This window comes from Ictidomys tridecemlineatus, chromosome 5 (assembly GCF_052094955.1).
Source record: "Ictidomys tridecemlineatus isolate mIctTri1 chromosome 5, mIctTri1.hap1, whole genome shotgun sequence".
NCBI lineage: Eukaryota > Metazoa > Chordata > Mammalia > Rodentia > Sciuridae > Ictidomys > Ictidomys tridecemlineatus.
Genome location: NC_135481.1, coordinates 152,534,870 through 152,547,746, shown reverse-complemented (window position 1 = coordinate 152,547,746; position 12,877 = coordinate 152,534,870). Strand labels below are relative to the sequence as shown.

General features: G+C 41.3%; 1 protein-coding gene across 3 annotated transcripts in view; it reads right to left on the bottom strand.

The window, feature by feature from the left end:
• Positions 1-12,877, bottom strand: part of Abhd12 (abhydrolase domain containing 12, lysophospholipase) — an 86,633-nt gene that overhangs the window by 17,445 nt on the left and 56,311 nt on the right. For 2 of the 3 annotated variants that reach the window (XM_021732724.3, XM_005334582.4), the window contains exons 2-3: positions 8,526-8,650; positions 851-956 (exon numbers count right to left, since the gene is read on the bottom strand). In XM_021732724.3, the coding sequence (XP_021588399.1) occupies positions 851-956; positions 8,526-8,650 (231 nt within the window). The remainder of the gene's footprint in view (positions 1-850; positions 957-8,525; positions 8,651-12,877) is intronic. The other variant, XM_040275071.2, reaches the window with a different exon arrangement.

Genomic DNA, 12,877 nt, shown 5'->3' with positions numbered 1-12,877 from the left:
CAAAAATCTCCCTTTTTCTTTAAAGTTCTTTACTAAGGACCATTATTAGAAGTGTCCCCTCGTATACACTGGAAATCTACTCAAGGCATTTCATTTACAAACTTCTCACATACACAGCAGTTTTCTGAAACAGTGGAAAGAGACTCTATGGCTACTGAAAACTAAACCCAGCTAGATAAAGAGGCAGTGATTCACAGCTGCTTCTGAGGGGGAAAAAATGCCACAGTGAGACTGGTCAGCATTGATTCAGTAACATGTGCTTATCTATCTATCTATATAAAAATAAACAAACAAACCAAAAAACTAACCAACAAACAAAAAAACCAAAGCATTAAAGTGTATTCCAAGGAGACAAAGAGAACTCACAGGGCATAAGTCCAGTTTAAATTTGTGGCAAATAAAGAAAATACTTAGAAGACAGCAAGCACTACCATTGCCACTCCTGAGAAGTGCTACAGGTGGAAATGAATCAAACTGTTTTCAGTAGCTAGATATTCACTTCAATGAAAAGGTACATTCAAACCTGTGCTTGCAATTATGTGCTTACATTATCTTTATTTCTAGCTTATTTTTTGTTTACCTTGGAAATTAAGCTTTTTAAAAATAATCTAGTTTAAAAAGCCTTTGCTGTTTTTAAAACCTCAGGATAGAGTTTGGTGCCACTTCATACTGCACCATCAGGATCAAATTTAGCTGAGATTTCTGTGTGGAATAGGAAAGGGTGAAGGTAAAAGTGAGCAAGCAACACTTTGGAGACTAATGTCAAGGACACTAGCAGGTCTCTCCTAGCCTCTTGGAGAGGCCCCCAAAGTTGGTGCCTCAGCCCTGCAGCTGCATTGCAGTCACTCACCAGACTCCAATAGTCACATCTTCTTCTGGCTGGAGGTAGTAATTGCATGTGTGATTCAAACCTTGATCCTGCGGTTTTTTCAAGTCAATGAAATAGGGAACCCTCACTGTGGGGGGACAAGGAGATAAAAATCACAGTTAGTAGGGGAGGAAGGACATGTACACACATGCACAAACACGTGCACACTCACACATAACCCACTCACAAGTGCATACATGCATGTACATGCACACCCACAAAAGCACACCTACTCATAAAATACATGTCTGCACACATACGCCTGTGTCAACAAATACAACGCTTACAGCAGAGGTGAAGCTCTCAGAAAGTAAAAGTACTATTTCTTCAGGATCCCTACCATATGGGACCCCCTAGGCCCAGGCAGGGATGGGTCTGAGGGTTCTGGAGTACTAAGAGCTTCCTAGATACTGCAGTAAGGATGGGATCTGAGCAGATCCTGGAAACAGAGAGGTTGTTCAAGGTGTGAGGAGATGCAAGAGAATGAAGAAAATGTCCTCCAGAGGCCTGAGGAGGCTGCATAAGAGCTCAGCTAAGCTGTGCTTGGAGGTGTGGGCTGGCGTGGGTGGAAGGCTGATGGGAAAGGGGTGATGTATGAGATGTTCTGGGGCTGGATCCACAGGACCCAAGGATCCAATGAATGCAGGAGGTAAAAAGTTTCTAATACTGTCACTTAACGCAGGAAGAACAGCAAAAAACTGAGGTGTGGGGGCAGTGAAATAAATGAGTTCATGGAATCCTGTCCAGAGTAAGTAAAGTTGGGAATGCAATGAGGCAACAGGAGTCCTATAGTGAAGAGATCACCTGTCAGTAGAATGAGGGCTGAATAAACTGTTGCCCCAAACTGGAAAATCATGGGGCCTTTAGATTGAGGATTATCCAGAACACAAAGGCAGATGAGAGGAGCAGGAAAGGAGCCATTGCACAAGGTACTATGCAACCCCACCCCATTACTGCAGACACAATCAGAGTCAACATAAACAACCCATTTGTGTGTGGCTCAGGAAAATACAGAAAGATATATGCCAGGTGTGTGTGTGTCGGGGGGGATGCTTAATTTTTCCCTTATATGCCATGGTACTTTTATTACTTGTGGCAAACACAACCTTTGGAAGAGAAATTTAATTGAAAATGAAAAACTCAAATAAAAACCCCACAAACCCTGAGAAGCAATTTATTCACTTAAAACAGCAGGCACAGTGACAAAGACTGACGTGTGGCATAACCTCGTCTTTAGGAGGAAGCCCTAGCTGCTGACTGCTTTCTTTGGTGAAGAGAGGGTTTCACTACTAACCTCATACATCATGTGGCACTGTGCTTGTCTAGTTCTCACTTCCTCAAATGCCAAGACTTGAGGAACATTTGCTGAATAAATGAACCATCTGCCTCACGAGGACATGGGAACATACATGCTCCTTTCCCAGAAACTCCTGAGTGTCTACCCCATACCATGCCAGGAGACAAATCTTCCACTGGACTGTTGTTTCTGCCACCAACTTCTTAATCCATCTCTTCAATAAGAAGCAGACTAAATTTTAAAAGCTTTCCTGAAGTGTCCTTGTTACAGGCTATCATGTCCCTCCAAAAGATGTTTTAAAGTCCCAGTGCCTTGTACCTAAGAATTTGACCTTACTCAGAAACAGGATCTTTATTGAGGTAATTAGGCTTAAATGAGGTCATTAGGTGTATGAGAAGATGGGGCAGAGACTGGACCAATGCATCTACAAGCCAAGGGATGTCAAGGGGTTCTGGCCATCACCAGATGATAGAAGAGGCAGCAACAACTCTATCCCAGAGTTCCAGATGAAGTGCAAGCCTGGCTGACATTTTACTGTCAGACTTCTGTCCTCCAGAATTGTGAGGGAAATTTCTGTTTTAAGTTTCCCAGTCTGTGTATTTATTAGGGCACCCCAAGAAATGGACACAACCACAATAAAGGAGCTCAGATTTTATCCTGGCAGGAGGACCCAGTGAAGGCCTAGAAGGTGATTCCACTTCATGGCCCACTCCAATGTCTCTACTTTGTTGCTCTATTGCATGCTTTTGGAACCAGAAAGCTAAGGTTTGATGTGCATCACCATCACCATCTAACAACTGTGAGGTAAGATGACGCCCTTAATAAAACTAAGTATTCCAACCTGGTGCCCACTGTCAATCCCTACACCCAGACTCATTTAAGTAGGCCTGCCTCTGAAGCTGGAACTGACCTTCCCCACCTCCCAACTAAATGGAGGGTGGTGTCAATTAAGGGCTGATGCACTAGGCCTCTGCTGGCTTGGCTTCAGATCTTGCTCAGTTCTTGTCCAAAGAAGGAGGCCAGTACTAAAACACTGCCCTGGTATTCTAAGAGGATTCCCTGGCCACTGCCAAATGTTCTGAGGATTAGCGCTAATCCAGAAAGTTTCCAAGCCCAAGAAATTCAGGAACCACGAGGCCCTATTTTATTCTAGATAGCCTCATTCTAGGAAGCTGGTCTCCAAATTTCCTTTTATTTAGATTTAGAGGAGGCACAATGAATGCTCTGCAGTTCAGTGGACACCACCCCTTTTACTTAGCAGTCCTCTAGTGTGAGGACTCTCTGACATGAGGCCTGGTCAGTTCCAGGATCAAACAGCTCCAGAGACTGGTGGCTGTAAGAATCACTTAGCCAGTGCTGGACTAAATAAGCAGAAATGTCACCAAGCAAGGGAAGGACAGGGTGTGTGTGAGGTGGAGCTGGCCTGAACAGTGCTGAGAGATATGCCTGGGCTAGAAGTGCCTCAGTCCTGCTGGCTCATACCAGGTGAACATAGGATCCTCTAACCTCCCAGATGATCAGATCTCCCTTGGCTATCAGCCATTTGAGGCCCTAGTGACTAAATGCTGACTGGAGCCCAACCTCCTGCTTAATACAGACTGGAGCAGGGACAGATTGTATGGCCTATGGGCAGCACCACATGAGTGGGCCCCTGGGCAAGGGTACTCCTCTCTATGAATGTTTCTTATAGGCTCACCTCAAACAGGGCTGAGTGCACAGCCCAGGAAATCCACATGTAGGTCCCTGACACCCAGATAAGCAGGACTCACCTGTGTCCTTAGGCTTCTTCCCCAGTTTTTCATTATCTACCTTTTGGCTATGCTGTGGCTATCAGCAACCACAGACATCAGCATGCATGATTTAGAAAAGATCTTGCATATACAGGCACTTAGTAGAGTAGGTGAATAAACATGTGAAAGGAATAGAAAGCAACCTACTCTGTAATACTTTTTGTGTGTCTATGTGGTACTGGAAATCGAACCCAGTCCCTTCTGCATGTTACCTATGCAAGCCCTACAACTACATCCTCAGCCCTTTTTAATTTTATTTTGAGACATAGTCTCATGTGGTTGCCCAGGCTGGCCTTGCACTTGGGATCCTTCTCCTGCCTCACCCTCCCAAGTATTGGGGGTTATATGGGTGCACCATATTGCCCAACTTGTCATATTTTTTTGTAGTGAATCTGGAAAATATATTGGGTAAAAGGTGACACTGGTAACACCACTGAGTTGTGACAGGCATTTGTGATGGCCTGAGGGTCTTTAGTATGGGGCTTCATGTCATTTTGATCACTGTAACAGAGCAGACTTGGTACCAGGTGTGGTATCAACAAAGGAAAAGACTGAGCAGGTTATCTGAGTTTTATCAAATTCTAATTACTTGATGTGGGATACAGGGGCTTCCCCAGGAAGCAAACGGATAAAAAAAGACAACTATAGGGAGTTAACATGAATTGCTTTGCAAGGAAGAAAAGAAAGCTGGGGATAGGAATCTAACTTAGTTCCAAGAAAGGCCCGAGGCAATGTGCTCAGACTAGAGTTATTTTCCTGGCTTCTGAACTAACAGTCTGTTTTCACTTCTCATTTGGATATGCCATCCTGATCCCTGATTGGAGGGCAGAATGACAGCCAGGAACATATTCCAGATTCCCAAACAACAGATGACAGGTATCACCTGGACATATTTTGGATGGAATCAGACTTGGAGTCCCAAGTATTGAAAAGCAGATAGATAGATAGACAGACACACACACAAAACACACACACACACACACACACACACACACACACACACACACACACACGAGAGAGAGAAACAAGATACTACAGTGTTACCAAAGAGTTTCTCGGAGAGACTTTTATTGTTATTTAAGCTATTCAGAGTTTTTGACCAACTTATTTGTTTGTTTGTTTTAGAAGGATGATATATTTTACTGTTGCATGTCTGTAATCCAAGTTATTCAGGAGGTTGAGGCAGGAGGATCCCAAGTTCAAGTCCAAGGCTAGCCTGGACAACTTATTGAAACCTTGTCTCAAAATAGAATTTTAAAAGGGGTTGAGATGTAGCTCAGTGGTAGAATGCTTGCTTTCCAAGGGCGAGGGCCTGAGTTCAGTCCCTAGTATTGTAAAAACAAAAACAAAACACAAAACTACAAAAGACATTCCTTTTGCTGATGAAAATGTATTTAGAATAGACTAATGCATTAAATCTCAGATGCTGGCTTGGGTTGTGGCTCAGTGGTAGAGCACTTGCCTAGCATGTTCGAGGCCCTGGATTCGACTCTCAGCACCACATAAAAATAAACAAGTAAAATAAAGGTATTGTGTCCAACTACAATCGTAAAATAAATATTAAAAAAAAATCTCAGATGCTATGCTTCTAAAGTTTATTTATCTGATTCGTTGGTTTCAGATTTGCTGTGAACTTAAGACCATAGTAACCATGTTCTGGGGCCCAAAAGATTATTATAGTTCCTTCAATGTCAAAATGGCCAGTCACCAGGTCATGATACCAATCTGGGGGAGATAAGAAGAGAGGTACCTCCTCCCTCCACACAGGCCTTCTCCTGGCTTAAGGCAAAATTCCAGGTCACCACCAGGGGGCGCCCAAACTACCATCTCCTCTACCTCTAAAGCAGGGAAGATGGGCAAGGACATTTAAACCTTGACACAGTAAGAACAGAAAAACTGACAAGCCAGGAGCTTCAAGCAGCTGTGCAGAGAATGTCCCTTTCTCCCAGCAAACAAAAGGCTATTCTTGATGAGGACCTCAAGGGCTGTCATGACCCATTCCAGCTGCCTGGGGAGGGTGGCAGGGCCTGGAGACCAGGGTTCCTCAGTTCTGTGTGAGGGGACATCTGATGTGTTGTATAGAGACAGGCAGGTGCCCATGTGGGTGAAGATGCAGGAAATGTCCAATTGCTGCTCCTAGTACCAGATTTTTGAGTAACTTTTCAAAAGAGGCCCCAAACCAGTATTTATCTATTTGACAACTAAAAATCTCCCTTAAAAACAAAACACTGCCATAGGGCTAGGGGTATAGGTCAGTGGCAGAGCACTTGCCTAGCAATGCATGATGGCCTGGATTTGTTCCGTAGCAGAGCAAAAAATAATGAGATAAAAAACAAACCAAGAAACCAAGAAAACCTTCCATAAGCTTCCTACTTCCATGTAACAGACATGTAAAGGAAAGTGTTACGGACTGATATTTCCCTGGGGGCTTGTGATAACCCCAATTCGCATGCACAGCCTTCCCCTCTGTGCCAAAGAGGCTAATTCTACCCAGAGTTCTACTCTGGTGGAACAATCTGTCATCTTCTTAGGAAAGCAGCCCAGCAAAATTTGTGGACTATACCTAAAGTAACCCAATAAATAACCTAAAGAAAATTCAATTCATATCTTTGCTGAGGCCCCACAGTATGCCAGGCCCCAGGGGATAACATGCCTCACACAACCCTGTTGTCCCCAGGGGCCTAAGGCAAGAAAGGGCCAGCAAAGTTATATGACCATGCAGGATCCATTCAAGTTTGTCACTAGCAAATTTGCAGCCCTGTGCTTTTGTGTTTACATGGAACCCCCAATTCTCTTCTTTTTTATATTTAAGGGGCATTAATGTCAGAAAAATAAAGCTTCCTTGATTTTAGTATATTGTAGTTTCTTTTTAAGTTGTGCTTCTCACAGTGGTAAAACCTCTAGTAAGCATAAATTTCTAGAAGTTTGGCTAATTTTTCCATTAGAAAAATCAAATGTCACCAAGTATGGTGGTGTATTCCTGTAGTCCCAGCGACTCAGGAGGCCGAGACAGGAGGACTGTGAGTTCAAAGCCAGCCTCAGCAACTTAGCGAGACCCTAAGCAACTTAGTGAGGCCTTGTCTCAAAATAAAAAAATAAAAAAAAAAGAACCTGGGATGTGGCTTTGTGGTTAAGAACACTGGGTTCAATCCCTGGTACCAAAGAGAAAAAAAAAGAAAAAAGAAAAACCAAATGTGTCTCTTAGTAGAAAGTATTTTACAGTTATTATAACATACCAAAATAAAAACCTTGATTTGGATTTACAAAGCATTAAATGTTGGCCTCACTGTTCTGTTCCTCTGTAGGAACAGAACAGTGTTGGGGGTTGGGAGCAGAAATTCCATGTTATTCAGTCATCTCCAAGTTTCTGTGATTTAAGTCTGTTATAGATTGACAGCCCAAATGTGCTGTACCACTAGAGAGGTGCCTGCCACCCTCCACCAATCCCTGGCTTTGCATCTCCTAAGCCACACATCTATCCACATCAACCAGCACCTCACAGCTCCTCCCATCTACCCTCTCCCTGCAATTCCCACTAATCCTGACAGTCTCCTGCTGCTTCTACAGCATGAAGTCCAGCTTCCTGAGAATCAAGCTTCTATCTACACAAGGGCCAAAGTCTCTCTTTTCAAACCAACCCTGCAAAAGAGCAAGCAAGTAGCCTGTGTGGAGCCCTCCTCATCCAATTCCAATGATGTCCATGTTCATTTTCAAGGACTTATTTCATGCAGTAAATGGGTTGAGTGTGAAATGATTCTCCCAAAGTGACTATTTCCACATCTGGTTACCTTCTGCCTTTTGTCTCATAGGCTCAATACTTTCACACCATTTCTTCCAACTTCCCCCAAAACAACTTTGAAACACCGGGTCCAAGCTAACAAAGAGCCTATGCCACTTATAAGGCCAGCATGAAATTCCACAAAAATCAAACCATGTCAGTTTTTTTTTTTTTTTTTTTTGGTACTAGGGATGGAACCCAGGACTTTATATATACGAGGCAAGCACACTCTATCTGAGCTACATCCCCAGCCTGTGTGTCAAGGTGTTGTTCAGGAGGAAAAAATAGACATTTTTTAAAAGAAAAAAAGAAAAGGCCTAATTATTATTATTACTATTTTTTTAAAGTTGCTAAATTTTTCATTGGTCATTTTTTTCCAAGGACAGTTAACTTCCTATACTGTACAAGTGACAAATCATCTCCAACATGGCAGCTTCAGATGACTTTTTACATCGTCAACATTTTATTCACCACAGCTTAAGACAGGTTCCCAACACCCAACACAGTACAGTCATTGTGGGACACAATGCAGCACTGAAGGGCAAGCCATCATTACAAAATCATTACAACTGGGAAAGGCCATAGGGAATTTCCTGGGCAATGGAAATGTGTTATTTCTTAAACTGGGTGGTGGCTCTAACTACCTACCTAACTATGCACTGTATCTTTAAGATTTATAAATTTTACTAGGTACAACTTCAATCTCAACTAAAATTAAAAAAAAACTAAAATCAGACATCACTATGGAAATAAATTCTAGAATTTATTAAAAATTTGACATACACCACTTACCAAAATTCAAGAATATCAATTTGGCCTGTATCCCAGGACATAGTTTGACCAGAAATGGAATGGCAATGTACAACCCCAAAACACAGAGAAGTATCTTCCTCAGTCGGAACCATAGGCCCTTTCGTCTGCAAGAGAGAAGTAATTAAAAGATTAAAAATCAGTAGGTCCAATTTTGTCACTGTTTATTAATAGCACTGGTAAAGTCATTAAATGAGGACCACACACATCTTTTCCTCAGAATATTGCCAGTAATAATAGTAGCCTCCCATCTGCTTTTGTCAAAATAATTACTTCAGAGAGTCTTTTGAGTTTAGAATTATATTGAGTAGGAGGAGAGTTTTTGTCTTTATTTTTCCTGAAAGCCAAAGAAACAATCCTATTGATTTCTTATGATTGCTCTCGGGTAAGAATTCAGCAGACAGCCAGGAGCATAGAACACGCCTGTAATCCCAGTGACGCAGGAGACTGTGGCAGGAGGATCACAAATTTGAGGCTAGCCTCAGCAATTTAATGAGATGTCTCAAAATGAAAAATGGCTGGAAACGTAGCTCAGTGGTAAAATGCCCCTGGGTTTAATTCCCAGTACCAATAATAATAAAAGTAGTATTAGTAACAATAATAATAATAACCATCATCATCATCATCTGGCACACAGCAGACTTAGAAAGCACCCCACCTGACATCATAGCCCAGTTGCCACTTCATCTCAGCAAACAGTAGCCTTCTCTGGGTCTTGCAGTCACCCTTCTGTGAACCAACTGCCCTTGTTAGTTACTCATTTGCTATTTGTAGGAAGCATGTACAATCAGGATATCAGAAGAACCTGTCCAACCAGGTCCAAGGAGATGACAGAGGGCTGAGAACAAGACTGTGACTGTCAAGCCCTGTCCTGGCATTTATGCCTACCCCTGGGCCCCATCCCTTCTCTAGGCCCTTCACACTCAGTAACCCCAGGGTTTTAAGACCCACTTCTTATCCCTACCCAGCATCAGAATCTCTCCTTTCTCTTCCTGAGGCCTTATCAAAAATGTCTCTAATCCAAAGATTCTCACACTGCTTGGTCTCAGCACCTCTCTACAGAAACGTCTGTTTATATAGCTTCTATGAATTATTATCCATCATATGAAAAGTTAAAATTAAGGTATTTTGTCTAGGGCTGGGCGTGCAGCTCAGTGCAGACCACTTGCCTAGCATGCACGAGGCCCTGGGTTCCATCTTTAACACTGCAAAAAAAAAAAAAGTGTATCAATTTATCTATTAATAATAAACAGTTGGGCTGGAGATGTGACTCAAGTGGTAGCGTGCTCACCTAGCATGCGTGAGGCACTGGGTTAGATTCTTGGCACCACATGAAAGCAAACAAAAAAATGAAGATATTGTGTCCACCTAAAAAATATTTTAAAAATTTAAAAATAATAAACAGCCCATTACATGTTAATGATTAATATTTGTCATGAAAAATAGTTCTATTTTATTTTTAACACAAATAGTTTTAGTGAGAAGAGTGCCATTCACATTTTTATAAATTTCCTTAAGTCAGGCAGCTCAACAGAAGGTAGATGGATCCTATCTGCTTCTGCCTTCAATTTGTTGTAGTATCACATGATGCACAGTGTTTGAAAAACTCCTCTTATACTTGGATGAGTGGAAAGGGTAAATTACATCTCAATGTTATGAAAATCACTGAACTTACAGAGGATCTTGGGGCCCACCCCCAAGTGTGCAGAACACTTTGAGAATTGCTGCTTTCACCACACTAAACATTATTGGAACTGGTTTCTTATTTCTGGACTAATTAAAAAAAATTAAGGTGGTTTTAAAAAATGGTTGACATGCGCAACAACAGAGATGAACCTCAAAAGCAATATGCCAAGGTATACAACACATTCACAAAAAATTATGGACTCTATGATTTCATTTTTCTGAAATTCTAGAAAAGGCAAAACTACAGGGACAGAAAATATAAGAATGATGATTGCCAGGAGCTGGGATAGAGAAGGAAATCAAACACAAGGCACATGAGGGAATCTGAAGTTATGGGAGTATTCTTTATCTTGATTGTGGCTATGACTACATGATTGTACACAGTTGTTGATTCATTAAATTGGGCTGGGATTGTGGCTCAGCGGTAGTACGCTCGCCTAGCACTTGCGAGGAGCTGGGTTCGATCCTCAGCACCACATTAAAATAAACAAATAAAATAAAGGTTAAAAAAAAGGAGAGAAAGCATTATCTACCACACAAAAGACAGTTTAAAAAAAGACTTATTAAAGTAAGGCAAATTGGTCAATTTTACTATAAATAAATAAATAATACCTAAATAAAACAAATGCAAACAATAAGTTAACAAGGCTTATACAAATACCTCAATAAAACTGATGACAAGTATTCATACCTGGTAATGCTATTAAATTACTCTTACCCTAGGATCATTCGGCAGTCACTACTGAGCATCTGGCATCTTGTAGGCATTAGACAATCAGGCAGCAAAGATCAGTATCCACACAGGCACTGTGCTCACAGCCCAGTAAGGCAGACTCAAGGCTGTGGCAGGCTTTGGGAGAAATAATTGGTGCCTCGAGACACCCCACAGTGTGATCTGACTAAGTCTGGGCAATCCAAAAGAAGCCACTGAGCTGACACACTAAGAAATTTAGGAATTAATTAGATGTGGGAGAACAGTTTAAAATGGCATTTTAAATTCTATTCATAATCTACCCTTGCAGTGAGGAAAGGTATACAATATTGTGTTTGAAAGTGCCAGATCTTAAGTTTGGATTAACATCCAACCAGCCAACTGTCTAGTCATACAATTGTGGGCAGGTTCCTTAACTTGATTGAGCCTTGCTTTTCCTCAAAGCACAGTGGGGATGCTAATGGTGTCTCAACTGGTATCTTAGCTAAGTTGTAGAATGCTTGCCGAGCATGCAAGAGGCCCTGAGTTTAGTTTGATTTCCCAGCACTGGAGGGCAGAGGAGGGCAGGAAAGAGAATGAATAAATATGGAGGAAGGGGGAAAAATAATGGCATCTCCTTTGCAGGGTTCCTAAAAGGCTTATACACAATAATGCATGTGAAGCATGTGTATGAATCCTGGCACAGAATCAGCAACTCACCTCAACTATTATAACCCTCTGTGCACAAATGCCCTGCAAGGGGGAATATAAATCTAATGTGAGTGGTCAAAAGAGGCTGGGGATTCAGGACTTGATTCCAAAAGAAATGGAGAGTTCATAAAAAAAAAAAAAAGAAAGAAAAAGAAATAGCTTGTAATCAAACGTTACCACCAAAGGCTCAACTTGTGCTTGAGTCCTCTGTTCTGGCCACCTGTGATCACTCCTGTGTCCTCCCACAATTTGCTCACTCATTCTTTGCTCTACTGTAATGTGTTCTGTTAGTTTGAGATTTTATGCCTTGAGAGAAGGAAAAGCAAATACCCATACAAAGTCGTGTTTCAAAATGTTCATAGAAGCTGAATTCACAATATCCCCAAACTGAAACCACCCCAACATTCAACAATGAATGAACAAACCAAAGGTTAAGTACACAGAATGGAATACCAAGAAAATGGAGAAAATTATTGCTACATGTAACCATGTAGATACTCTCAAAATAATTAAGCTTAATGAAAGACACCAAGTGAAAGATGTCTAGGACACTGGCAGTTTTTCCCTCCGGAGACATTTATTTTACCTAAAAAGTATCTCTATTCATTTGCAAAATTAATAGTTTCTTTCTTGAGATGTATATTTCAGGGTGATGATTCTTCCATAGATGGAAATGAACAGCATCTATCTTCTTTTTTTCATACTGGGGATTGAACCCAGGAGCATTTTACCACTGAGTTATAGCTCCAGCTCTTATTTTCATAAAATTTTGAGACAGGGTCTTACTAACTTGCTTAGGCTGGCCTTGACTTGAGATCTTTCTGCTTCAGTCTTCTAAGTTGCTGAGATTATAGGACTGCACCTCCACAGAAGATGACCTGGCAGTTATCTTCTCTAATTTTTAAAAATTATTTTTTTTCTGTAGTACTGGAGATAGAACTCAGGGCTTCATGCATGTTAGGCAAGCATTTTATCATTGAGCATATTATATCCCTAGCCTTATCTTCTTCTTCTTTTTTTCCTTTTTAAATTTTTTTTACTTAGTTGTACTTGATAGCCCTATCTTCTTTATATTCTGAAATAATCTATAAAGGCAGGAATCATCTGTTCCCTAAAAAGTTAAAAAGAACTGACCAAGAAGAAAAAATTTTTTAAAAGATACAAGTTTTTTTTTTTGGGGGGGAGGATGTGTGTGGGGGATATCACTTTCTCCAATTTTTTTTTTTAAGAGAGAGTGAGAGAGGGA